At 35.3% G+C, this 25415-nt stretch overlaps 1 protein-coding gene across 1 annotated transcript in view; it reads left to right on the forward strand.

The window, feature by feature from the left end:
- Positions 1-25415, forward strand: part of LOC129751802 (E3 ubiquitin-protein ligase KCMF1) — a 72399-nt gene that overhangs the window by 15024 nt on the left and 31960 nt on the right. The window contains exons 2-3 of the mRNA XM_055747530.1: positions 7945-8369; positions 24770-25039. Of these exons, the coding sequence (XP_055603505.1) occupies positions 7945-8369; positions 24770-25039 (695 nt within the window). The remainder of the gene's footprint in view (positions 1-7944; positions 8370-24769; positions 25040-25415) is intronic.

Consider the following 25415-nt stretch of genomic DNA (forward strand, 5'->3'; position numbering starts at 1 on the left):
AGTTTGAAAAAATAGTTCACAGTTTTGTTTTAAAAGCCACCATCCCCACTTACCCCGCGTCCCCACTTCAATCCATCTCCACTCAAGCTCTCGATTTCTAGAACGTTTGAAAACACCTGCGATGTAGTTCTACGTTCGATAATTTATGTTCACCAACTTTATCCCCTGCACAACTACTCGGATTTGGCGTTTGAGTTGAAGAATCGGAGTTTCGTTCGTAAAGAGATCTAACGGGACCGCTAGAAGATGTTCCGGAGACTCGCAAAAGCACGCTCCTTACGAATCCGGGTTTCGATGTTCAGGAAGCATTCCACCTTCTCAACCTGTTGCCCGAGAATAAATTATTTAAATAAGAGATTTTTTCGTTTTAATTTCTTTGCGGCCTTAATATGTTAACTCCCGTTTAACAGGTATCTTCTTTTTTGTTTAAGAAACGATATGTCTAATCAAATGTTCCCGGTCATCAACTATTTTGTTAGATTCAAATTCTTTTTGAACGACCATTTGGTTTATACCAAATGTGCCATTTATAAAGAATCAATTTTCTTACAATACACCTTCGTATCATATTCATCTATTCATAGATTTTCTAAGAAGCTTTACATTACGTAGTCGTTTGTTTCGGAATCATTCAGTAAAAGTGGAAAATGTGGGAAAAGGGCGATGAAAAGTCGATAACCGGAATTATTACAAACTGATCGAGAATTCCAAATTTTATTTTTATTCTAGAAAAAGGGGTTTGCTTAATCGGAAAAATGAGCAGAAATATAACGAAACGACTTAAAATGTACGGGGAACAAATGTTAAACTACGAGCATCCTAAAGGCAGTACAAAAATAAAAAATAATAATCTGCTGACAAATGACTGCACCCATAAATCTGACTGTAGTCCAATAATGAATTTGCTTGGTGGGATTATCGGTATGAGATTCTATGCCGGGCCGGCATTAACAAGCTTTCGAATAATTGGCAATGTCCTCCCAGCGCAACCGCATTGCATATGTCTGAAAGAAATCAAATAAGGCCGGAACAAATTTCAAATCCTTCATTTGTCACTCGGAGTTGGAACATCGCGAAGGGGGGAATTATAAACAATAATACGAAAAACAAATAAATTGTACGAAAGATTGTATGCAACAAAATTGCACAAAACCTATTAATCAAGTAATTTTTTTTAACGAAAAATTTAATAAAATCATAAATACAAAAGGTGAAACAACTCCCATCTCCCAAAATTTGTATTTTGGTCATATATTCTTTCGGATATTTGATTTTTTTTTCCGAAATTTACACAAAATACTTAAAATTTAATTTAGGTTTTTTTTTTGGAAATTTTGGAGGGGGGGGGGGGGGTAGGGTGTGACAAAAGAAGAAATGGATATTTGTTTCAGCCTAATAATTGAAATAATAATTTACCGAGTATTTATTGGTTTGCCGGAACCTGATTGTAAAAGAAAGTAGAAAGAATAGTAAAAGTTAAATTTAAATATTTTGGTTATGTAACTTCCATTCCAATAAACATTTCCCATTATAGCAAAACTAATCAGTTTTTTCATAGTTGCTTTGTAGAAGTAACAACTTCTCAGTTTTAAACTGAAAAGACTTATACATCGATAGATGCGTTTCTGAGTTAAAGGGAGTATATCTGAGCGATCACATATCATCTTTTCGTTCGTCCGCACTGCAAGTTTTCTCTTGTGGGGCGGACCACGCTTGGCCTACTAATGTGTGGTGGTAGATGCAACTCTATCTACTACTTCATAGTAGTAGGCCCGTGAGGAACAAAAATTTGATATGTGATGATATGCTTCTAAATAAATTCTACCCGCTCATTTTCAACATCTTTCATTTTCATCTAACTTTCTATCCACCTATAAAATTTCATAAGCTTTAGATGTCCCTACTAAAAAGGACATCACTTTTCACCGCTAAGGCCGACAAATTAAAGTAACGCACGTATTTTCTTAAACAAATTTTCATGAGGATTTGTTTCGTACTACCCATAGTATTACTTTTTCGCCAAAAAATAAATATCCTTTTCATCTTTACACAAATATTAAATAATAACCAGCTAGGTTCTCAAGTGATGAAAATATTATAATTTTTGAGCACCACCAAATAAGTTTTTATGACCTTTAAATCATCTTGATCTGAAATGTACGCACTGCAACATGATTTACACATTGTTCCTCAATTTTCACCATCATAAAATTTTTGATTTTTCACTTTAATCAATTTTAAAACGCGTTTTTACTTAAATTTGTTGACCTGGAGCGAACAGAGCACTATTAATCGGGGCACGATGAGCGTTTTCTGCCGTATAATTTAGCAGCGAATTCAACTCGATGAAGTCAGCTGAATAATAGAGCTACAGCTTGACTTGTTTCATCTGTCGATTTATTTAGCCTATTGGTAAGGTGTCGGAGAGGTAATCTAGACTCGAGTTCGATTCCTGTTCGAGGGGATTTTTTTCACATACTATTCTATTCATGAATGATTTTTTTTATTGTTACATTATAGAGGAGATAAGAGGTGGTATGAATAAGAATAAAGCAATTGCTTCGATAGCTTTTACTCAGCTCGAACTTTAGAATGGCAAAATTAGGAATCATTTGCTCAACTAGATATGAAAAAGCAGAGTAAAACATTTACTTTCAACCAGCTCCGGATTAAAAATATGCATGCCATTCGAAGTATTCGACTCACAAAACTGCTCGAAAACAGCAAAAGCAATTACTAGAGCTTTATTCATATCAGCCAAGGGCATAACAAGCACCCGGGGCATAATAAGAACCCCTCTTTTCTAAGAAAATACGCATTTTGTAAAATAAAATTTAGTATTATACATATATAGTTCTGTTTATAACAAGGAATTAATTTTTCAAAGAAAAACAAGGCGATCAGAGCACTTCTCGTCAAGGCATATTGGGCGCACTGTCTAACACAATATCATCTCGTCGACGTCAACAGTTTGTTTGTTTACCTCGTCAGTGCTTGATGTGAGTGATGGTACGAACATACAAAAAAAACCGGGAGGCAAAGCTGGTCAAAAGAGGCCTTGGAAGCGGTTCTTACCACAATAAGGCTAGACGGAAAATCCCACGGGAAGTCCCACACATCGACAGATTTCCAGTTTTAGAATTTGTTTACTATAATCGTTGCTGTTTACTTCCCACTCGATTTTAAAATATTTGTACTCCTTTTGTGTTTGAATACGTAACGATGAAAATCTTTGCTTCATTCTACGGCATCTTGCCTGGATTAATGGTGCTCATACTGGCTCACGGGGGTTCTCATTATGCCTCTTTTTTTTATTTACAAAAGGTTTTATTAAGGCATTTTACTTATAAAGTTTTTATGTGCCGGAAGTATTTTTCCTAACTTTGGGTTAGTAAGAGGGGGGCCGTAATCGTCGCGGCTACTCAACTGTTAATTCAACTTATTATAGGAAAGAAAAGGGGATTAACTAGGGTCACTTCCAAGAACATTTTCCGTTAGGGTCCGGTGGTGGCTTCCTGTAGCTGTGTCATTATGCCTCTATAGGGACTGATTTTCAGCTTTCGACAAAGTTTTTTAAAATTCATTTTTAAACGTTTTTATCAACTTTTTCAAGTGTCAGCCAGTAATCAAATAGACTCCTTCAGTGACTGAACACGAAAAAGTGATGAAACTCACATAATGTAGTTGTTTTCTATGGTTAAATTCGTTAAATAAGCGTTCTCCTTAAGGTAGCCATTATGCCCTTATCTCCCCTACGGCTTGTAGCATCATTCGTAAACAAAACACCATAAACATAATATATGAGCATGTGTTAATTATTTGAATTCTACAAACTAAATTATTTTGTTATTGCTTTGTTCGATGAATCTACGCCTCACCGTTTAGTGCAAAATGCATCGATCATGAATGATAAATGAAAAAAAAAATCACCATGATCAGGAATCGAACTCGAGTCTACTGATTACCTTTTTTTTGTAAATTCTTTATTTGAAACGGCTCATACCTTTAGCCTTTAAGGAGCCAGACACCTTTTTTTCTTACAATTGTGTGCTTATATCTAGTTCACTTTTAAAGAACAAAGAAGATAGATAGGGAAATATGAAAATAAAAAGGAATTATAGACGAAGATCTACTGATTACCTCTCCGACACCTTACGAATAGGCCAAATCGTCAGATTAAACAAATCAAGCTGTAGATCTATTATTCAGTTTACTTCATCGAGTCGAATTCGCTGCTAGATTCCCCGGCAGAAAACGCTCATCGTGCCCCGATTAATGGTGCTTATACTGCCTCAGGGGAGATCTCATTATTCCGCTACAGCAGTGAATGAAATCCTCAACCATTTTCTCATCAGAGGCATTCAAAATACACACTTTGAGGCCTCGTATAGTAATACAGGAAACGATACATATACATTCATTCAAACCTCCCCCCATGAGGAGGATCTGCTCCGAGAGACACTATCCGTTCGCTGCTCAGAACGAACTCTCTCAACGTTCGGTCGCTACATGATGCATGAAGAAGACGAGGCACACATACTCATTTACGTTATTGAATTTGATGGACTCAAGCCGATAGCTGTCGTTGAGGAGAACATCTTCAACCTCGCCGCAAAGGTTGAGGCAACAACGACACAACCAAACTTATTGCATTGCATAGGCCCGCAACGTATGGAGTAAGGAGAGGGGAGGAAAAGAAACGAAAAAACTAGCTGCCTGCGTGCGGTTGCTGTGCAATAATAGCAATAGCAGAAAAACCTCGGGTATTCGATCAAGGCACAAACGAGGAGACTCGGGTTTGCTCTGCCTTTTGAATTCGGTTCCCTCAAGAATGTAACAGGCAGGAGATGAGTGAGAGCCATTCGTTTGGTTTTTTGGATTCGCTGCCTCGAATGTATATTGCTTCTTGAAGGCGGGCCATGTGAGAGCGTATGCATCATCGGTTTTGTCGTTTTCGCTACCTCAAAGCAACCTTTGCTTCCGAGTAAAGCGTTGAGCGAGAGATGGTTGATCAATTCATGCTCAGCAAAATTCAATCACTGCGCTACAGTGACTGGTTTTCAGCTTTCGGCCAAAAAATTTAAAATGCATTTTTAAACGTTTTCAAGTTTTATCCAATTAGGCAATAGACTATTTGAGTGTCTGAACACAAAACAATGATGAAACTCACATATTATAACTGTTTTCTATGAATAAATAAGCGTTTTCCTTAAGGTGGCCATTATGCCCTTATCTCCCCTATATGAGCCGCTTAAAATGAAGAAATTCACTTAACTTCCACTTTTAAGTGAAATTCAAAGTGTATCTTAAGTGTGGTTTTGGGTTCAGTGTGTAAACGTATTTTTGGAATGTGTTGTAAAAGTTGAAATTCAGATATTGCTTTACAATATGATTTTAAAATCAAACATTGAAATATTAATTGTGTTGTGTTGAAAATGCCAACCAATATATTTCCGCCTAATAAATATTGGAGATTATTTCAAATTTGCCTGGAAATTCTGAGTCTGAATTCTGCATATATCACTAAGCTGATCCGTAAATTTTGACACTGATTTTGATATTCCGCACTTGAATCTTGTACCCTTTGGGAATGTATTGAAGAAGTTCCAAATTCTCATAAACCAATATCCAGGTATGTGTGTTGTCTCCTGGTTCATATGTTTAAATTTCGGTCTTGTGATATAGCTCAGTTGGCAAGTCTGTTGTCTCCTAAGCCGATGTCCGCGAGTTCGAGCCCAAGAGTAAACATCGAACCCAGTTGTACCGGATAGTTTTTCAATAACGATCCGCCAACTGCAACGTTGATAAAGTCGCGAATGCCATAAAGATGGTAAAACGACTATAATCGAAACAAAAAAAAAATATATATGTTTAAATTTCATCTTTCTACAGGATTCTACATTGTACAATAAAGTGTGTTGATGTTTTTCTCTTATTGTAATATCCTTAGGGTTAATGTTCCAGTGGCTGACTTTCTCTTACGCATGAAGGTTTTTGGTTTTTTTTTTGTTAATATTGAATTAAAACATTTTGAATTTCACTGGATTTTCTGGTTTTGGCAAAGTTTGATTGCAATTTGATCATTTCCAATCTAGTTGGTCATTCTTAACTGATCTGGATGGAATTGGGGGATCAAAAATTTGTTTTGGATGTTGTTGCCTTCTACGGTTGTTCCGGATCTCCCGTAGGGTCTCCTAGTGGCCACCCAGTGGTTCGGAAAAAATGGTTCAATGTAATTCCGCTAAGAAAAAGACCGTTTAAAAGAGCATCCGGTGTTTTTTTTCATGGAATAGAATAATTACCTTGAAAGACTCTCATATTTTAAGTTATACAAAGGCTCGATCGATTAGCTTTGGAGACGGTGTTAAGGTTTCCAATTGAGAAATGCAACACTTCAATAACTTACCAGAACGATTCATAACAGAACATCAAAAAACATTTACTATACTGCTCTAAATCAATGCCGCCAATCGATGAAAGACGATTACACAGCCGTTTGTTTTTACTAGACTGATCGTATTTGCATTCGGCCTTCATAGTGAAAGAAAGAGTACTGACTGAGTGTGTATCATCATTCTTTGTGGGCTATATATAGAAACAACAGTGTATCCAAGAAATCGGCGGCATCCTGCCTGCTGAACATCTCATATCCTCAACTGCATAAGAAATCTTTTTTTTGCCTTCTTTTTCAGGGATTTCAAACCAAATTGGTTTATTCATCCCGACTGCATAAGAAATCAGAGTGCTTCAAGAAATGCAGCGCAAGGATTAAGAAATTTATTACTTTATTCAATTTACCTATGCTATGGTTCCTAAACGACATTGTGTTACCTGAGAAAACTGAAGAAATAGTCATTCAGAGTAATCTTTGACAAGTATTCATAGTTGCATACTGACACTCACTCGAGATAACTCCAAATTGTTTCATGTAACAAATCAGTAGATTGTTATCAAATACACTTTAGAGTGTTGCTTATATTTATATTAATGGACTTATATGATCCTCAATAAAAGAGAACCTGAATAAGTGAGAAACCTCATTAAGCAAGTAAAAAAGTTCAGCCCCTTGGACTCTCGCTTATCCAGGTTCGGCTTTATTTGTTTTTTTTTTTAAGAATTTCGGTAGTTTTTTTTTTAATTCAGATACTTACTCGCTAAATTTGAAATACTCAGAGCCCGGCTACCTTTTACTCAGACGTCGCCACATGTATGAAGCAGCCGACGGCTGATCTTAATGAACTCAGAAATCAGCGGAAAGATTACTCAGACGGCAGGAAATTCGCCACTCAGAGAACTCGAGTGCTTGAAGGCGACAACTGAGTAAATGTTGAACAGTTTGTGCGAGGCGGTTGAACTTGGTTGGTTTTGTGCAGCAAAAACTTGAAATTTTACATGGTGAATATATTGATTTTAAAGGTAATTTGTAGATGTTGATACGGTTTTATTTATATTACAGAATTCTGCGACGAAGTGATGATGGTCCAAATAGATTTGCCATCTAGTACGGCATAATGGGTCCCGGCCCGGGAGACGAAACCCGACGGGCAAAAAAAATTCAAAAAGTTTGCGGGTTTTTTTTAAATAAAGGAATGAACAATATTTTGACTTTTATTATTCATCAATCAACAAATCCATCATTTGTCTGAATAATAATACAGGTTTTAGTTATTCTAGCATGAAAAAAGCGGCCAAAAACCGCTTCAGAATTATTCGCGCATTCTGAGTAACCATGACTCAGTTGTCGCGAAAAGGGCTATTAGTCAGTTCTGAGTAAAGGCCGTTTAGTCAGAACTGAGTAGGTGCGGTTTTGGCGACAACTGAGTAACCGCCACTCTGAACTGAGTAGCTGAAAGTTAGCGAGTATAGCAAACTATATATTCATAAACTTTTTCGATTTTAGGCTCACGTATAACTCAATTAATATGGATCTTTCTATATTTTTAGGTGTCAGCTGCGATTCGTGTTTAAAAAGTAACTTCCGAGGACGCCGCTACAAATGCCTGATCTGCTACGACTACGATCTCTGCGCAAACTGCTATGAAGAAGGAGCAACAAGCACACGACACTCGGCAGATCACCCCATGCAATGCATACTGACGAGGTCAGATTTCGAGCTGTATTATGGCGGCGAAGTGCTAACCCCCGATCAGCCACAGTCGTTTACTTGCCCCTACTGCAAACGAATGGGACTCAGTGATTCAGCCCTGCTCGAGCATGTCAGTTCCGAACATACCGACACGGGCTTGGAGGTGGTGTGTCCTGTGTGTGCGGCACTGCCCGGTGGAGATCCCAACCTGGTGACGGACGACTTCGCAGGACACCTGAGCCTTGAGCATCGGAGTGGGTCACGAGATCTTATCTCATTCCTGATATCCTTTTCAAAACCCTGAATTATGAACGATTTTGCATTCTTTTTAACCGGTTGAAGTTCAACATTGTTTGTTTATTGTTTTTTTTGCTTATTTTATAGAGGCTTTAAATTTCAAATTCATTTGCCTCTTGAGGATTCAAAATTTAAAAAAAAATCCTTATTACTTATATAATATTAAGGTAATTTACCCCATTTGATGGAACAATGAAGTTCAAAAATGATTTAATGGATAAGTCCTTTTAGTACTACTAACAACTCAGTAAATTTATTCGGTCCGTATTAATTATTTATCAAGATTTTCTGCAACTCTTAATTCTCAGTGCAATACTCAATGTATTATTAACCCATTCCACGCGTTTGTCCACTAGTGAACCTTTATATAAGAGAAGCGACATCTGATCCCTCTTAGAATAAAATATGTGGCAACATCGCCGAAATCTTAGACAAAAAAATCCCCAGCACTGTTTTCTGGCTCAATGTTCAAGCTCTAAAGTGAACGCTCCTTCAATCCAACAAAACAACATTGAACTCGATGCCCGAAGGATCGCGATAAACGGTATGAATAACTTGAATTTCGTTAATAATCAGTTAGTTTTCTAACTAGAAACATGATTCACCAAAGCATTAAAAAAAATTGCACCTAATCATAAATTCATATGACCAGCTAAAAAATTATCTGTTTGAACTATAACAACAATCGCAATACCTTCCTTGGTTGAGTTTTCAATAAGAAAGGTAAAAGCTCTGCGACAAATTGCTCGGATCGATTGGAATCGATTTTGACAGTTCTTTTGCTGGATTGGAATTTTGTGTTTCAGATGTCACTTCTCTTATATACAGGTTCATTATTGTCCACCACAAAGTCATTTTACACTGCTGTCATTTTTTACTGCCGTTAGACGCATAATTGTCACATGTGACATTTCTACGTTTTTGACTTTTTGATGCCAATCGTCATAATTTGATACGTATTATTGAAATTCTTTGTCGAAACATAAAGTTTATTCTACACTGAAAAAAAAATCATGGTATTCTGAAATAAATAAAAATGTTTAATTCTACCATACGTTGATATTGTCGATATAAACAAAGTTCTGGTGAATTTTACGACTTTTTGGTTAATTTTACCATGCGGGGCAGAAAAAATATGGTAAACTTAAATGAAAAAAGAGGTTTAATTTTACCATGCGCGAAATTTGTTGATATAAATGAAGTTTTCGTTATTTTGACGATCTTTTGGTTAAGGCTACCATGCGCGCCAAAAAAATGTGGTAAACCATAATAAAATAAGAGGTTTAATTTTACCATGCGGAACGTTTTGTGCATTTGGATAAAGTTTTGGTTATCGTGACAATACTCTGGTACATTTTACCATGGATGTCAATAGCCAAAATGCTTTCAATCAGTTGTATCATCTTGCACTTTTGTTTCCTCCTTGCCATTAAAACGGCTTTGAATTTTTATTTAATGTTGAAAACTTTGGAATCAATATTGATTATGTGCTACGTGCTGCGATCTTGAAGGTAAAGTGTTTTGGTGTGGGATCTGTGACGAAGGATATCACTTTTTATTTATCCACAGAAGGCCATTACAATCTGAAGTGCATCAACGCAAGAACGCATCATCGAGTCATCAACTACCGCTAATTTCAACAGTTCATTAAATTTTCAAGAGTAAGTGAAGTTTATTAGTATTTCTGCACAATATTTGATATTTCTTTTATATTTTATTTTTAGTGCACGGGGCGACGATGATTCACGAAGGCAAAAATACAATCTTTGGACAACGGCGGAACACCGGAGGCCAAATGTCGAAGGAAACTTTATGCAGTTAGGTTTATAGTTCCTGATCATTAACGCCGAACAATATTTATGTGAAAAAAATAACGTGGATAATAACAGTGATGGATAAATAAACCAACATTTTTTAAATTTCAAATGGTTTCATTGAATGCATGGATAAATTACCATTATTTTGTCATAATTACCATAGCATGGTAAAATTGTACGTCGTAACGCACCCTAACGCATACACATGGTAATTTTAAACACACTCATGTTTAAGATAAACAAAAACGTACTCAAAAAAAATCCATCTGTTTTTATTCTTAAATTAACCTTTGGATATGGTAACGTTTACCATGTTTTTTCTTTCGGTGTAGAAATTTCAAGAAAAATTCAAAGTCAATTTGTCACACTGGGACAAATGGACGCATAACTGTCACACTGAGACGATTGGACGCATATTCATCACACTCAAGAAATGAACGTATTATAACTTCGGAACGTCTAAATTGATTTTCATCAAACTTGGCATACGTGTCCTGGATAGTCGGGAAGGGATCACAGAGATATAAAGAGGGGGAAGGGTCACTGTTTTCGCGACATCCCAGCATGTGCAAGAAAAACTATGCAAACTGCTTCGGGTTTGTTGCTGGCGCTTGGAAGAGTGCATGTAAACGTAACCCGCTTCACAACAAGTCAAACTATCACTCACGGAAAATAATAAAAAGGTAAAATTTACCTTTTTGCGAGGTGAATTTTTTCCACCCCTCTTTAGAGGTAAATTTTACCTTTTTTTCATTCACCTAGCAAAAAGGTAAATATTACCTTTTTTCAATTCACCTGGCAAAAAGGTAAATTTTACCATTTTCGCATTCACCTAGCAAAATAGTAAATAGTACCGTTTTCCCATTCACTGATTTAAAATGTAAATGCTATTTGGTTTGGTTGGTTTCTTCAATAAAAATGAAAACAAAATTCATTCAAATATTTATATTTATTTGAAATAAATAGGGACTACCGTCAAACGGGGCATCATGCAACAGCGGGGTTCGATTTATATAACACTACATTGAATCAATTTTGAATTTAATGTATTGTAATAAAGTTATCTTTTAATGATAACAAAATGATGATGACATAATTTCTCGCATCTTAAGCTAGTTGTCTTAAGTTTTTTATTTTTTTGTAAAATTTGAAAAATCGAGCAATAAATATACAAATTTTAACATTTTTTGATGCCGAAAAAAACATTACCCAGTATGACGGATCGGCTTGATAAAATTACCTACAAACTTTTTATAGGTTTCCTCATGTTATACCAACATTGTTGGTGTAAAAATATTTTTCGAACAATCACCCAATTTTTTTAAATGAATATTTTTAAAATTCAGTTAGGTGTCTGGGGTTAAATGCAACAAAATGCAAATCAAAGAATTACCTTGTAAATCTCGTTTCCATGTGCTGGAATATGAATGTTTTGCATCATGCGTTTGTAAACATTTAAATTTCATTCATCCAAACATTTATTTTTATGATTTCAGCTTGTAGATTTTTTCGTAGTATTATTTAACCCCTTAATGTATGCAGCATCCTTATTTTCAGAAAAAATGTGAAAATTTGTTTTTACAGACCCAAAAACTACTGCAATTTGTGTTGTCATGCGTAATGGTCTTTAAGACATCGCAAATATATTAAATACTTTGAATTTTCGTACCGGTTCATAAGATTTTTCATTAAAACAAAGTTTGTTGCAAGTTACCCCATTTTCTAAGGAGTGTGAAAATCGCATGTTTTTAGAAAATTAAAAATAACTGAAGAAACCAATTATTTTTTTAACTACGCCAATTTGATGCCCCAGCATCCTTAAAACTTTTGATGCATAAAGGATACGATTAACTGTGAACATAAGTTTTTTAGAAGCCATTGAAGTTGAAAATTGTTGCATGTTGCCCCAGTTGACGGTATTCATTATATTTATTTTTGTAATGTATCACCGTGTTTAAAAAAATTATTGAGGTAAATCGTTTTTCGCCAGGCTCGTGGCAATTCAGCTTCACGTTCTTTCGCGCCACAATGGCGACTAATCCAGTCAGATCTAGCTTTTCCGGAATGATATCTGGAGGATGACGTGAAATATACCTAGAAGCTGGGCCGATCTGAAACAAAAGCATAGTATTATGACGAGAACCAGCACAACTAAAGGATATCTAAGAAAAAACTTACCATTCTGTTCCGATTTTCTCATATCGGCACGAAACACAACTTCCCTTCTGAACGACAAAACAGTTTAACCTCAATAAACGGATTCGGCAAATAGTTACTTTTGTTCGAGATGAATTGTACCGTTTTGTTTAGCTCAATCCAGGTCAATTTCACCTCGCTACGAGGTAAGTTTTACCTTATTTGGATTTACCTTTTTTTCTAGGTGATTTATATTTTTTTATTGAGCTCAATTCAGGTGAACTTCACTACGAGGTAAGATTTACCTTTTTTGGATTCACCTTTTTTCTCGGTGAATTGTACCTTTTTTCCAACCTCGATTCAGGTAAATTTTACCCCGCTGTGAGGTGAATTTCACCTCGAAGAGGTAGAAGTTACCTTTTTGGCTTTCACGAGCGTTCACCTTTGCTAACTCGGTAAATTTTACCTTTTTATTATTTCCCGTGCTCTTCCGGCGCCGTGGAACTGAAATCCACAATTTTCCAGTATGGTGATTGTCAATGGTTTTATCAGATTATTTCTTTTTTGGTTTTGCTTTGAGTTTTTGATATTGCGCACCTCGCAAAATACCGGAGATGTCTGTTTTTTTTTTATGTTTACGAACTATTCCGCGAGAGTTACTTCATCCGGAACTTGTCCCAGGACCGTATTCACTTCAAACGGACTGATTGTCCTCTCGCGGTTGCGACATTTTCAGCGCGACACAGGGTTGCTAGCGAACCGGGAAAAACTTTGGAATTTCATCAGGTCACCGGGAAACCGGGAAAAAATCGGGAATTTCACCTCACCGGGAAAATTGACTTTTTTGATATTTACTCATCATAAACACTTATTTTCGTACATAAGTAAAACGAAGTTTGAATCGTTTTTTTAACTAATTGTGGAGAAATATGAGTTATCTTATTTTTTCGCTCTCCGCAAGCATATAATTTGGCAGCGTGAGACGTTTTTAAGCAGAGTTTTTCACCAGAAAAAGATATTGGTTTTCCATTGTTCATATTACACGGGATTGTGCCAACGTAAGAACTTAATTACACAATTAACACACGACGTATTACAGGAAACGACACTTAACGTTCTTACAAAACGGAAAAAGGATTCAAAATTACCTTTTTTGTCGACCGGTTTCGGGCTCGATGTTGCCCATCTACAGGACGATGTCCGACCTCGTCCTGTAGTCGGACATCGTCCTGTAGATGGGCAACATCGAGCCCGAAACCGGTCGACAAAAAAGGTAATTTTGAATCCTTTTTCCGTTTTTTAAGAACGTTAAGTGTCGTGTCCTGTAATACGTTCGTGTGTTAATTGTGTTTTCCATTGTTGTTGTTGTTTTGTATTTCGTTTGAATTGGCCTGAGGAACGAAGCATAACATTGCAAATGTTAAGTTTTTAATCTATTTTACGTTAAGCTGTTGCTTAAAGTTTACAAAATTTAGGATCTTAACCCTGATAAAAAATAATATCTTACACTCAAACACTGGGCTTGTGATATAGCTCAGTTGGCAAGTCTGTTGTCTCCTGAGCCGATGTCCATGAGTTCGAGCCCAACAGTAAACATCGAACACAGTTGTACCGGATAGTTTTTCAATAACGATCCGCCAACTGCAACGTTGATAAAGTCGCGAATGCCATAAAGATGGTAAAACGACTATAATCGAAACAAAAAAAAAAAAAAAAAAAAAAAAAAAAAAAAAAAAAAAAAAAAAAAAAAAAAAATTACACTCAAACAATTAAAGCTCAGCCCTGTCTTCTACACGATTACTAAATTTTCATGAACCTTTAGTTCAAATGACTATTACTAAAGTTATTCTTTGTTTTTATATCGGCTGAAAAAAACTTCATTAGAAACATTCCACAGTGACGTGAAATCGCTTTTCCGGACTTTTCTGAACTGTTATCATTCTAGAGGTCAACCAATTTACTGGAAAATGAAAAAAATTGTAGCAAACGGTCGCAAATTGAATTTTCTTCAACATAAATTAAATTTGTTGTTTTTGTTGTGATCGATTACATTTGTGACGTGAATTCACGCTAGAATAGACCATTTTTGACTTCAGTGCATACAACTTTGATTTCCTGTTCTGTCTGAGGAAATAGAATATCGGTGTCTTCAAATGAGTTATAGAAAAAATAATTACCCACAGTTTGATGTGCAAAGCTTCCCGATTAAAGAACAACGAACGAAGTTATGCTTATTTGAAGTTGTGACGTGATTTCACTCAGTTTAAACAGAACAGGGTAGTTGACTGAATTCACATCACGAAATATTAAGTTATTCTGAACCATTCTTAAGAGCCTTCAAATTTTATGTGCACTTTTTTAAACGATATTTTGTTGTTCCGACTTTAATCATAAATTTTCAGTATCTTCACCTAATTTTTTTGCTTATATTGATTGGCACTTGATTAGCAACATATTGAGGGATCATACGTCAAAATTACTATTGTTCCTCACAGTCTTCATTTAAAAATCATCAAAAAAAAATTTTAAATTTTTTTTCAATCTTTTTGTATTTTCATTTCAAAATAACGAACTTATGAAAAATTCAACTAAATTATGTTCGATTTGTAAAAATCCGACAATCTGGAGGGTACAAACAGCTTTCAGAGCGTATTACCCTTATGAAAATTCATTTTCACTAAACTTAAAGTCTACGATTGCCTAGATTTATCTTCAGCATATCTGGATTACATCGACTCCAACAGTTTTACATTAAAAAAATCAAATTGGACGTTTAAAAAACGAGATAGGTACTTTTTGATGAATTCTTACAATTTTTCTCACTCCAAGAGTTATACAAAAAAAATTACGTTCTGTACACATAAACATGGCGAATACCATCTGTTTTCAGAATGTCAAGACATTTGGAGCTGGTTTTGTTTATAATTTTGATGTATAGATCGCGGAAAAAGGGGTATTTTTAATAATATGACCCAACGAAATTTTGAGGTTTTTTGAGGTTTACAACGCACTCTTTTATTACATTGTAAAGAAAATTCGGATTCACTTTGAAGTCACGTTTAGTGCTTTTTGCAGAACTAAAAACGGGTATAAAATAAACAATTTACAACAGGGTAAATGAAATGATGTGACGCAACGAAAACTGGAACGGGATCTTGGGAAAAATAACAGCTTGCTGTTAAACTCGTTGAAAAAAATTGTTTTGGAAAAAATGTATCTTTGTTTAACGTATTCGTATTTTTTTGTTACGTCTTTCAGGAGCACATTTTTGTATTGCATGCTTTCGATGAGTTAACACTTAGAATTGTAAGTTATTTTCTAATTTTTTTTTATTATCGAGGTGTAATTTTGGATGAAATGTTTGTCATGATAGAAGCTTGAACAAAATTCACATTCAAAACAAATCAATCACTATTGAAATAAGTCACTGATGAAACCCAGTACTATATTTTTCGTTGGAGCAAAACCCTGTTGCAGAAAAATCGTGTGATGTGATGTGACGCAACGAAAGAAGATCGCTCGTTAAATTACAAAACGCGCTCAAATTGAAAACCAAAAACTACAAGTTTTTTGTCAATTCATGCAAATCGTTTTCTCAACATTTCGTTAAAAACCATCGTTAACCTTCCAAAGCTGTTCGCAAAATATCCGTTTCGGAGAAATTGGACCTGTGGCAAATATAATTCAAGTATATCTGCCTATGGTTTGTAGGCGTTCCCCTGCCGTCAATGTTAACCGATTTTGATGATATTAGATTCATTGTGTAGGTAATTTATTTGAATATAAAGTTGATATGTTAACCAGATTATAAGATAAGTTAGATAAGTTTCTTGAGGTGAACGCAACTATGGATTTTTTCCTAGTTCTGACTACATGTTCAATCGCCGTCACCTTCTACCTAATTTCGAAATAACGTCATGTTTATTAATTTAGAGGTTTCGGACACGGTCTGGAAAGAGGTGTTGTTCGGTCGAGTGCAGGAATCAAAAGAGACCCTTTTTTATTCATGTGTTTGACACGTACTTAAACATTTGACATTTCGTCTTTTATAGCACAGTGTAAAAAGATTACACTCAAAACTGAGTTAAATACTACAGTTCTTCCTTCTTTAGATGATTTATAATAAAAAGGTTTAACTTTCAAAATTCGAAAGGATTAACAAAGTTATTTGAATCCAGTTAACTCAGAAATTCATTTTAGAACAATTCTTCAAACTAATAATAATAATATTGATCATGTTTCTTTTCTCGTTTTCTTCGTTTCGATCTTCTTAAATTACTTCTCGAATTTTCCGCTACACTTCTCGTTTAACAGTGGCAAAGAGCGGACGTGAAAGCGGCTACCATAGTCAGCGTCATAATAAAAGGGAAACGGATAAGTCAAATTTAATAGTTTAAGAGTGTTAAAAGCGATGATACAAAAGAGTTTAATCAATCGGAAAACAGTGAAAGTTCGATAAAAAAGGAAAATCAAGAGGAAAAGAAATTACCAGAGAAAAATTAAAATTGAATCCAAATTAGCGTTTAAGTTTGAAGAGTAAAAAAACAAAATGGCGTCACAATCGTTTGACCCTCGAAATCTTCCACCAGATAAAGGTAAGGTAAGTGATTACCAAGACGACATATTGGACTCGGAACCGTTTCTAGGTTTCGCAGACATAAACTTCAACGAAAAACGAAAACGATCAGAGGATCTATTCGAAGCGGAACACCAAGAACAGAAAAAAACCAAGCCAAGAACAACGTCAAGCTCAAGCGATAGTACGGCATCACCCACATCTACAGACACACACACTAATAACAACACATCACAAACCACACAAACATCAAACATGATACAGGAAACTTCAGTTCAACACAATCTCAAAACTAATAATGTAAAAATCATCGAATTGACATACCAACATATTATAAGTAAAACATCGAACGTAATATTCATCGAATCCATCGAAAAGAAAGAAGGAGCAAAGAACCTAGAGCCAATGGAAATAGGGAAATTTCTGTTCCAAGCGAAACTTGATCAGTTCAATGAAATCAAAAGAGCAGGACAATTCCGTTACAAGCTAATTTATAGAACACCAAAACAAACTGAAAAAATCCTTAACGCAACAGAATTCTTAAAATCAAACAATATTAAGGCATACGTTCCGAAAATGATGTTGGAAACAATAGGAGTGGTGAGGAACATACCAACTTCAATATCTCCGGACGAAATTTTGGAGCACACAATATCAGATAAGAAAATAATAAGAGTAGAAAGAATGAGAACAAAAAACAAATTTTCCAAAAAACAAGAACTTATCGACACAAAAACAGTAAAAATTACTTTTGAGGGTATGGAGTTGCCAAGGACCGTACAAATCTACGGAGTTTACGCGCAACCCGAGGTATACATCTATCCTGTCAGAATTTGCAACAGGTGTTGGAGATTAGGGCACAAAACTGAGGCTTGTAAAAGCAACGAAATTTGTAAAAACTGTGGGAAACAAATCGATGACACTCATAAAACATGCGATCCAACCACCTTACCTACCTGCAGAAACTGTAAAGGTAACCATTTGCCGACTGAAAAAACATGTCCCGAAAGAATACGAAAAGAACACATAAATATCGCAATGACAATAAACAAAATAACATACAATGAGGCAGAACAGCTCTACCCTAAAACAAAAAATTACTACGCGATGCTCGAATCTACCGACGCATTCCCATCCTTGGAACGTCCAAGTAGTTCGCAGCAAAATTTCAGATATGTTAATGCACCTAGGAAAATCACAAATTACAGCAAAATAATTGAGAATCTAAAACCTAAAAAGAACACATACACGAACACAAAAAACTTTTACGCAACACCCGGTAGAACACTAGAGAAAACTAAAACTATTACCAGTAATCCATATAGAACTACAGAAAAGGAAAAACTACAAGCAGAAATAAACAAAATCTTTGAAGCACAATTAGATAACATAATAACAAAAACTACAAATGAAAACACGAATCTTATTGATAAAAATCTTCTACTCACAGAAATTCAAAAAACAATAGAACACATTTTCAAAGACCATAACAATTTAAATAAAGATACAGAAAAAGAAGAAAATATCACAATTCCCCTCTCAATAAAATGAATATTGAGACAGCAAAAACAAATTTAAGTTAAGAAGCCGAATTATTTAACGGATTTGAAATGGCTAATTTTAATTACAATTTAAATATAGCACAACTTAATATAAGGAGTCTAAGACCCCTCCATAAACGAGAAACATTGAAAACATACTTAAAAACAAAAGAAATTCACGTCTTCTTACTTCAAGAAACTTGGCTCAAGCCTTCTGAAAATTTTAAATTTTTAAATTACAATTTTGTGAACAACTGTAGGACAGACGGCTACGGCGGTACTGGAATACTCATCCACCCAACTCTTATTTACGAAAAACTGACTATTCCTCAAGTAGACTTAGAACTGACAGCTATTAAGATTAAAAATCTCAAACATCAAATAATATTTATCTCACTCTACATCCCACCAGATGAAATCCTAAATGATATAAGAACTCCACTAAAAAATTTATTCGAATTCATTTCTAACAGTTCAACTAATGTGATTTTGGCGGGCGACTTCAATGGTCACCACCCCTTATGGGACAACAATGCACCCAGAGCGGATGCAAGAGGAGAATTCATTAGCGAATTGCTAGATGATTACGATATAGTTCTACTAAACAATGGCGAAGCCACAAGATGGCCGGAAATTAATAAAAATGAGTCAGCGCTAGATCTCAGCTTAGCAACAACCACAATTGCTTGCAATATATCATGGAAAATTAGTGAAGAGGACTTAGGCTCTGATCATAAATTGATCGAGTACCAACTAGAAAACTCCAACCGATATTGCTCAAATGTTTCTAAACAAATAACAAGCAAAAACAAAGCAATTGAGTTCCTTAATCAAATAGACCCAACCTCATTAGAAACACCAGAACAGATGACTATTAAAATAGAAGAAGCAATCAAAAAGGCAACCTATACTATACATACGGACAGTAGGAAAAAAATAAAGCCATACTGGAATGAAAAAATTAAAAATCTTTACGAAGAGAAAAACAGAAAACATATTATTTTTAGGAAAAACCTTACGTTAAGAAATAAACAAGAATACAAAAAAGCAGAGAGAGAATTTAATAAAACACTTAAGGAAGAGGTCTATAAATACAGAAATAGTATGTTGGAAGATATAAATGATAATACTAATATTAACCAAATGTGGAAAATAATAAAAGCCATTGGAGGAAACTTTCAAAATAAAGATAACTCAGAGCTGATGGCAAATGAGGATCTAGCTAAGAAGTTTATTGAAAATAACTTTAAGAGAGAAATAACTCCGATAAAATTCGAATCTTCGAATTTCGAAGTACAAGAAGAAAAATACATGAAAAATTTGAGTATCGAAGGTATGCTAAATAAATTGAAAAGGAAAAAAGATAAATCGGCGGCAGGAAGCGATAAATTTTCATACTTCATGCTAAAAAATTTAAACTTGAATCTACAAACAAAAATTCTTGAAATGATTAATAAAGTTTGGAAAAATGGAAAGATTCCACAAGAATGGCTAGAAATAAAAATAATACCGATCTTGAAACCTAATAAGGATAAAATGCTAGACACTTCCTACAGACCTATATCTTTAATAAATATAAATCTAAAAATAATCAATGCGGAAATTAAACAACGCCTAAATGAATTTATCGATAAAAACAATATCCTACCACCACTATCATATGGGTTTAAAGAAAAATCTTCGGCCATTGATTGCGTCAATCATCTGGTATCGACAATTTCGGAAGCCAGAAGAAATAAAACATACGTAGCATCAATTTTTATGGACTTAAGCAAAGCATTTGATTCGGTAGATATTAAAATACTGTTAGAAAACTTAGATTCGCTTAAAATCCCACCAAATATTTTAATTTGGTTACATTCATACCTAACTCAAAGGAAAGTTGTATTGGAAACAAATTATGGAAAAATATCAAAATTGACGGACAAAGGTCTCCCTCAAGGCTGTCCGTTGTCTCCGATCCTTTTCAACCTTTACACAGCTAAATTACACAAAATTACAACGGAAAAAGTAATTCTTAAACAATTTGCAGATGACTTTACTATAACAGTTATCGGAAACTCACTCGAAGAAGTAAATAGAACAGCAAACATTGCCTTGAACATATTTGCACAGGAGCTGAATAAATTAAAAATTACAATTAACCCAGCAAAATCAGCAGCTATACTTTTTTTCTCTAGAATAACTGATCAACTAGATATCAACATTAACGATCAAACGGTTAAACAAACAGAAAAACACAAATACCTAGGTTATATGATTGATAACAAGCTGACAAACAAACCACACATAACTTACTTAGAGACTAAAGTAAGAAAACGCTTAAACATAATTAAAATGATAGCCAAAAAGTCGAATGGTGCACACCCCAAAACTACCCTTAAGGTGAATAAAGCGATCATAAGATCGCAATTGGATTACGGTATCACCATCTATGGAAGTGCAGCAAAAACTAACATTAAAAAATTAAGCACAATCTACAATTCCTCAATAAGAACTAGTCTTAGACTCCTCAAATCAACGCCTATAAACGTACTCTACTCTGAAGCTGGCGAAATGCCCCTTAACTGTAGAGCAGACTATCTTGCAAAAAAGCAAATGCTAAAGGACTTTTATTACGACAAACCAATAACCCAAATCACTAACAAATTTATAGAGTTACATTCATTACCTAAACACTACACCTTTCTTGAGAAAACAGTATTTGAAAACAGTTACATGCTCGCATTAACATCAAAACCCGACACTAAAACTCAGAGTAATAAAACCCTAGATAAAAATAAAATCCACCTTACAATTCCGAACTTGGATCGAGGAGCAATGAACCATAATACTACTAGAATAATTATAAATAGGTTAATTAAGGATAAATACAATGGATATGTCCAAGTCTATACAGATGGATCGAAATCCATTAACGGGACAGGAGCAGGAATTTGGATAGACGATCCAAATGAAAAAATAGCATTTAAACTGAATAAAGAATTGTCGATTATGAACGTGGAGCTCATGGCAATTAACTTAGCATTGGACATCATCGAAACTAAAAGTCATGCTCGATTTGTTATCTGCACAGATTCCAAAGCAGGATTAGAAAGCCTAAAAAATCAAAAAGAAAAAAATAACTTCATCATTTCAGAAATAATAAATAAACTCAAAGAAAGTAACAAAACCATTCATCTACAGTGGATTCCCGGACACGTAGGGATCACGGGCAATGAAATAGCAGATCAACTTGCTAAAGAAGGATGTCTCAGTGGGAATAAATTCTATTCAACAATCCCGTTAAACGATGGCTTCAATTTAGCAAAAGTCGAAACATACGAAGATTGGAAAACAATATACAAAACAGAATCAGAATTTAAAGGCAAGAAATATTACCAATTACATCCACAACCCTACACACATCTCTGGTGTAAAAACTGGAATTTAGAAACACATGAAATTATTACTATAGGACGACTTAGAACAAATCACACATTAACAAAAGACAGACTATTTCGGTGGAAGATGATAGGGGATGATAATTGTGACCAATGTGGAATCAAAGAAGATATCAACCACTTATTGTTCTTCTGCAGTAAATTTCCGAATAGAACACAATTTAAATCACTAAATGAAAACAACAACATAGATGAAATCCTTGAGAACGCTAATATTAACAGCTTCAAAGAAATAGCCAAATTTGTAAAAATAAACAACATTAACTTTTAGAAAACTAAACAGAAAAGTATACTCTTGATTAACCTTAACCAGAATATTCACAAAGTAAATAAATAAACCACCCTCAACCTCATCAATTCCAAACACTTTTAAACTTTTGTACGCGTAAAGAGGCATCATGTCGCCCAAAACTACCCTATAAAATTGACAAGACTTGGCAGTTTAGCTGGATGTCAGCTCGCCATGAGAAGAAGAAGAAGAAGAAGAAGAATTTCCCGCTACATTTTCCTGATCCGATGTTAATCGAGAAATTTCTGCCGGTATCTGCTCGGAATCACTGATGTCATCTGGCCTGTTTCAATCGCCAAACAAGAAAGAATCCGCTGGGAACCCGTAGAAATCCTCTGATGAATCGGAACCATTTTCATTTTCGATCGTCTCTTGCGAGACAAAAACTGTTTCGCCTTTTTGTACCGGTAAACTGTCGCTCTGCTCCACATAATCATCCTCTCGTCTGCGCTTAGATGTTCGAACTTCCGGGCAAAGATCTGATACGATTACCGCCCCTGTTCGTTTTCGATTCTTTTCGGCCAAACGCAATTGCTGCCTGTGTGCCAGGACCAATCTGCCGCTGAGTGAAACCTGGAAAACGTTAGATGAAATTTTTTTAATAAATTTTGAAATTATCCAACGTTTTACGTCTGTAGTTTTGGGGTTTTTGTAGTATACAGGTTCTCCTGCTTTAAGGTTTGTAAATGGATCATCTAACAATGTATTAGTACGTTTGTTAACACCTTCACCTTTTGAAGGTTGCGTTAAATGCATTTTAAAACTATTTTTAGGATTCAGTAGGTCAATAAGTGTCTTCGGTTTAAAGTTGAGTATGTTTTCTGAAGGGAAGTTACCTGATTTAAGACATGTATAGCTATTATTAGGAGATATAACCTCGCGATTCCTTGATCGGTGATCTGAATTAAAAACATTCCTTTCTTCAGTATCCACATTAGCAACAACAGTTAATCGCCTATCATTAATTTCGCGAGCTCTTATTCCCGCGCTCTCAGTGTTGACGATAATTTTCTCAACTCGTGCTAATGTCAAATCCTCAAGTTCCAGTAGTTTTTGTTGAACATCTTTATCATAAACGCCCATTACTAATTTATCACGGATCGCCGTGTCTTTAAAATCACCGAAAGCACAACTTTCAGCTTGTAACTTTACGTAAGGTATAAAATCCTCCGCCTTCTGACTTTCCTCTTGCGCCATAATATAGAATTTGTAACGTTGAAACATATCCGTTTCAACCTTGTCAAATCGTTTTTTAAGAGAAGTTATGATATCCGTATACGTTTGGGCTTGCAAATCCTGACCTGGATGAAGCAATTTTAATTCGCTATAAGTTTCTTGCCCACACATAGCCAAAAAATATGTTTTACGATCGACATCTGCAATTTTATTGCAACGAAAAACCCATTCCATTTGCTCCACATATTGAGCAAATGAAATGGAGTTCGGAACAAAAGGGTCAATGTTACCAATTAGCGGCATTTTGCCGAAAAATGATCAAAACAATGATTGCAATGCAATAAAACAATCAATTGTATCGCACCAGCAGTCCGAATGCACGCAATGAAGAATAAGTAAAAGAAACGTACCTGTTTTCAATAACGCCCAGCCAAAATCTGACCGAGGCTAAACGACAAACGCTTTATTTCCGGCAAGATTCCGTCCAAAGGCACAGCACAGCAAACGGCAGCAGATCGATGATGGCAACAACAGCAACAGAATTCAACAGCAACAACAGCAACCCGGAATGTATCCTGCCGGGAATCGAACACGTGGCGTCTAATCCACTGTTTCTTGAAACAGGTTATAATTCCTTTGTTCCGTGCAAAGAAAAAAACACGCGCTTTTCAACTAAGGCAAACAACACTGCGGCAAACTTCCGCCGAAAAACGCCTTTTTTTTGCCTCACACACCGCGTTTACTTAAACGGAAAAACAAAATGACGAATTTTTCCCGTCGCCACTATTAATTTAGAGGTTTCGGACACGGTCTGGAAAGAGGTGTTGTTCGGTCGAGTGCAGGAATCAAAAGAGACCCTTTTTTATTCATGTGTTTGACACGTACTTAAACATTTGACGTTTCGTCTTTTATAGCACAGTGTAAAAAGATTACACTCAAAACTGAGTTAAATACTACAATGTTCAACTTATCCCTTCGAGTGTAAAACTTCGTGCGAAGTGTTTGAACGCACAAGTATTTTTTGCTTTCTTTCCATTGCACTTTGTCATGGAATCTGACATTTCCTTGCCACAATTTTTTTTTTCAAAGAAGAAATACATCATTGCTAAATCTTAAATTAGTCATAAAAAGTAATATCAAATGAACTGACAAATTGTGTGCTTGCATTATTAGTCAAATTTCTTTTGCACCAATGTTTGCCACAAAACTCTATTAAATTATTTCTAATAACCTAATAAATAAATTAAATTTTTTTCACAACAATCACAGCAAATAATTTTAGATAAATTTCAAGTTGTTTTGCAAACCACTCTTCAAGAGATATCTAAATTTTCTCAAATAGTGTTTAGATGTTTTTTTCCTCGTGTAAGCCACCAAAACCAAAACTTTCCTTAACCACCGAATGTACGACGAACCCTCAGCGATCCGGCATGGTGGTGTCCGGAGAATACCACACTCTGGACGTTCCATTGGTGGACCACGGTCCAGGCGATCCAACATGCACTTCAGTACGTCGGGTGGTGGATTGTCCACATTGTCACCCTCCGGTCGAGAGTCGGTCGATCCGATAGCCGAGCTACTGCAGCAGTTGTCCAGCGTCCGGCGCGGAGGAGCGCCTCAACCCTCGCAGCTCCAGCAGCTGCAAATGCAAATTCAACTGGAACGCCAACAAGTTACTGTAAGTACCTTATATTATTTTTATTTTCCTTTTTTTTTTGGTGCAACACATGCACTAACATTATTTATTTATTGGTTAGGCTTCAAACTCAGATTTTATTCGCATTTTTTGCTCCCATTAAGTTTGGGAATGAGTCTTCTATTTTCTAGTAGGAAAGTTCACACTTCTTCATACAATCTTCCTTAAATGCAAAGAATTCAGGCGTGGGTTTTATGCCCACTTTTACTACCACTTTAAATTAGACCATACCTACATAATTATTTAACTCAAATAATGTTTTTGATCGCAATTTCTACTGAAAGTTGATCAATAATTACATTTATTTTAATAATAAGCAAATTTGACTTTAAACCATAACAGCCGGATGATTTTGCTA

Source organism: Uranotaenia lowii, chromosome 3 (genome assembly GCF_029784155.1).
Source record: "Uranotaenia lowii strain MFRU-FL chromosome 3, ASM2978415v1, whole genome shotgun sequence".
Classification (NCBI taxonomy): Eukaryota; Metazoa; Arthropoda; class Insecta; order Diptera; family Culicidae; genus Uranotaenia; species Uranotaenia lowii.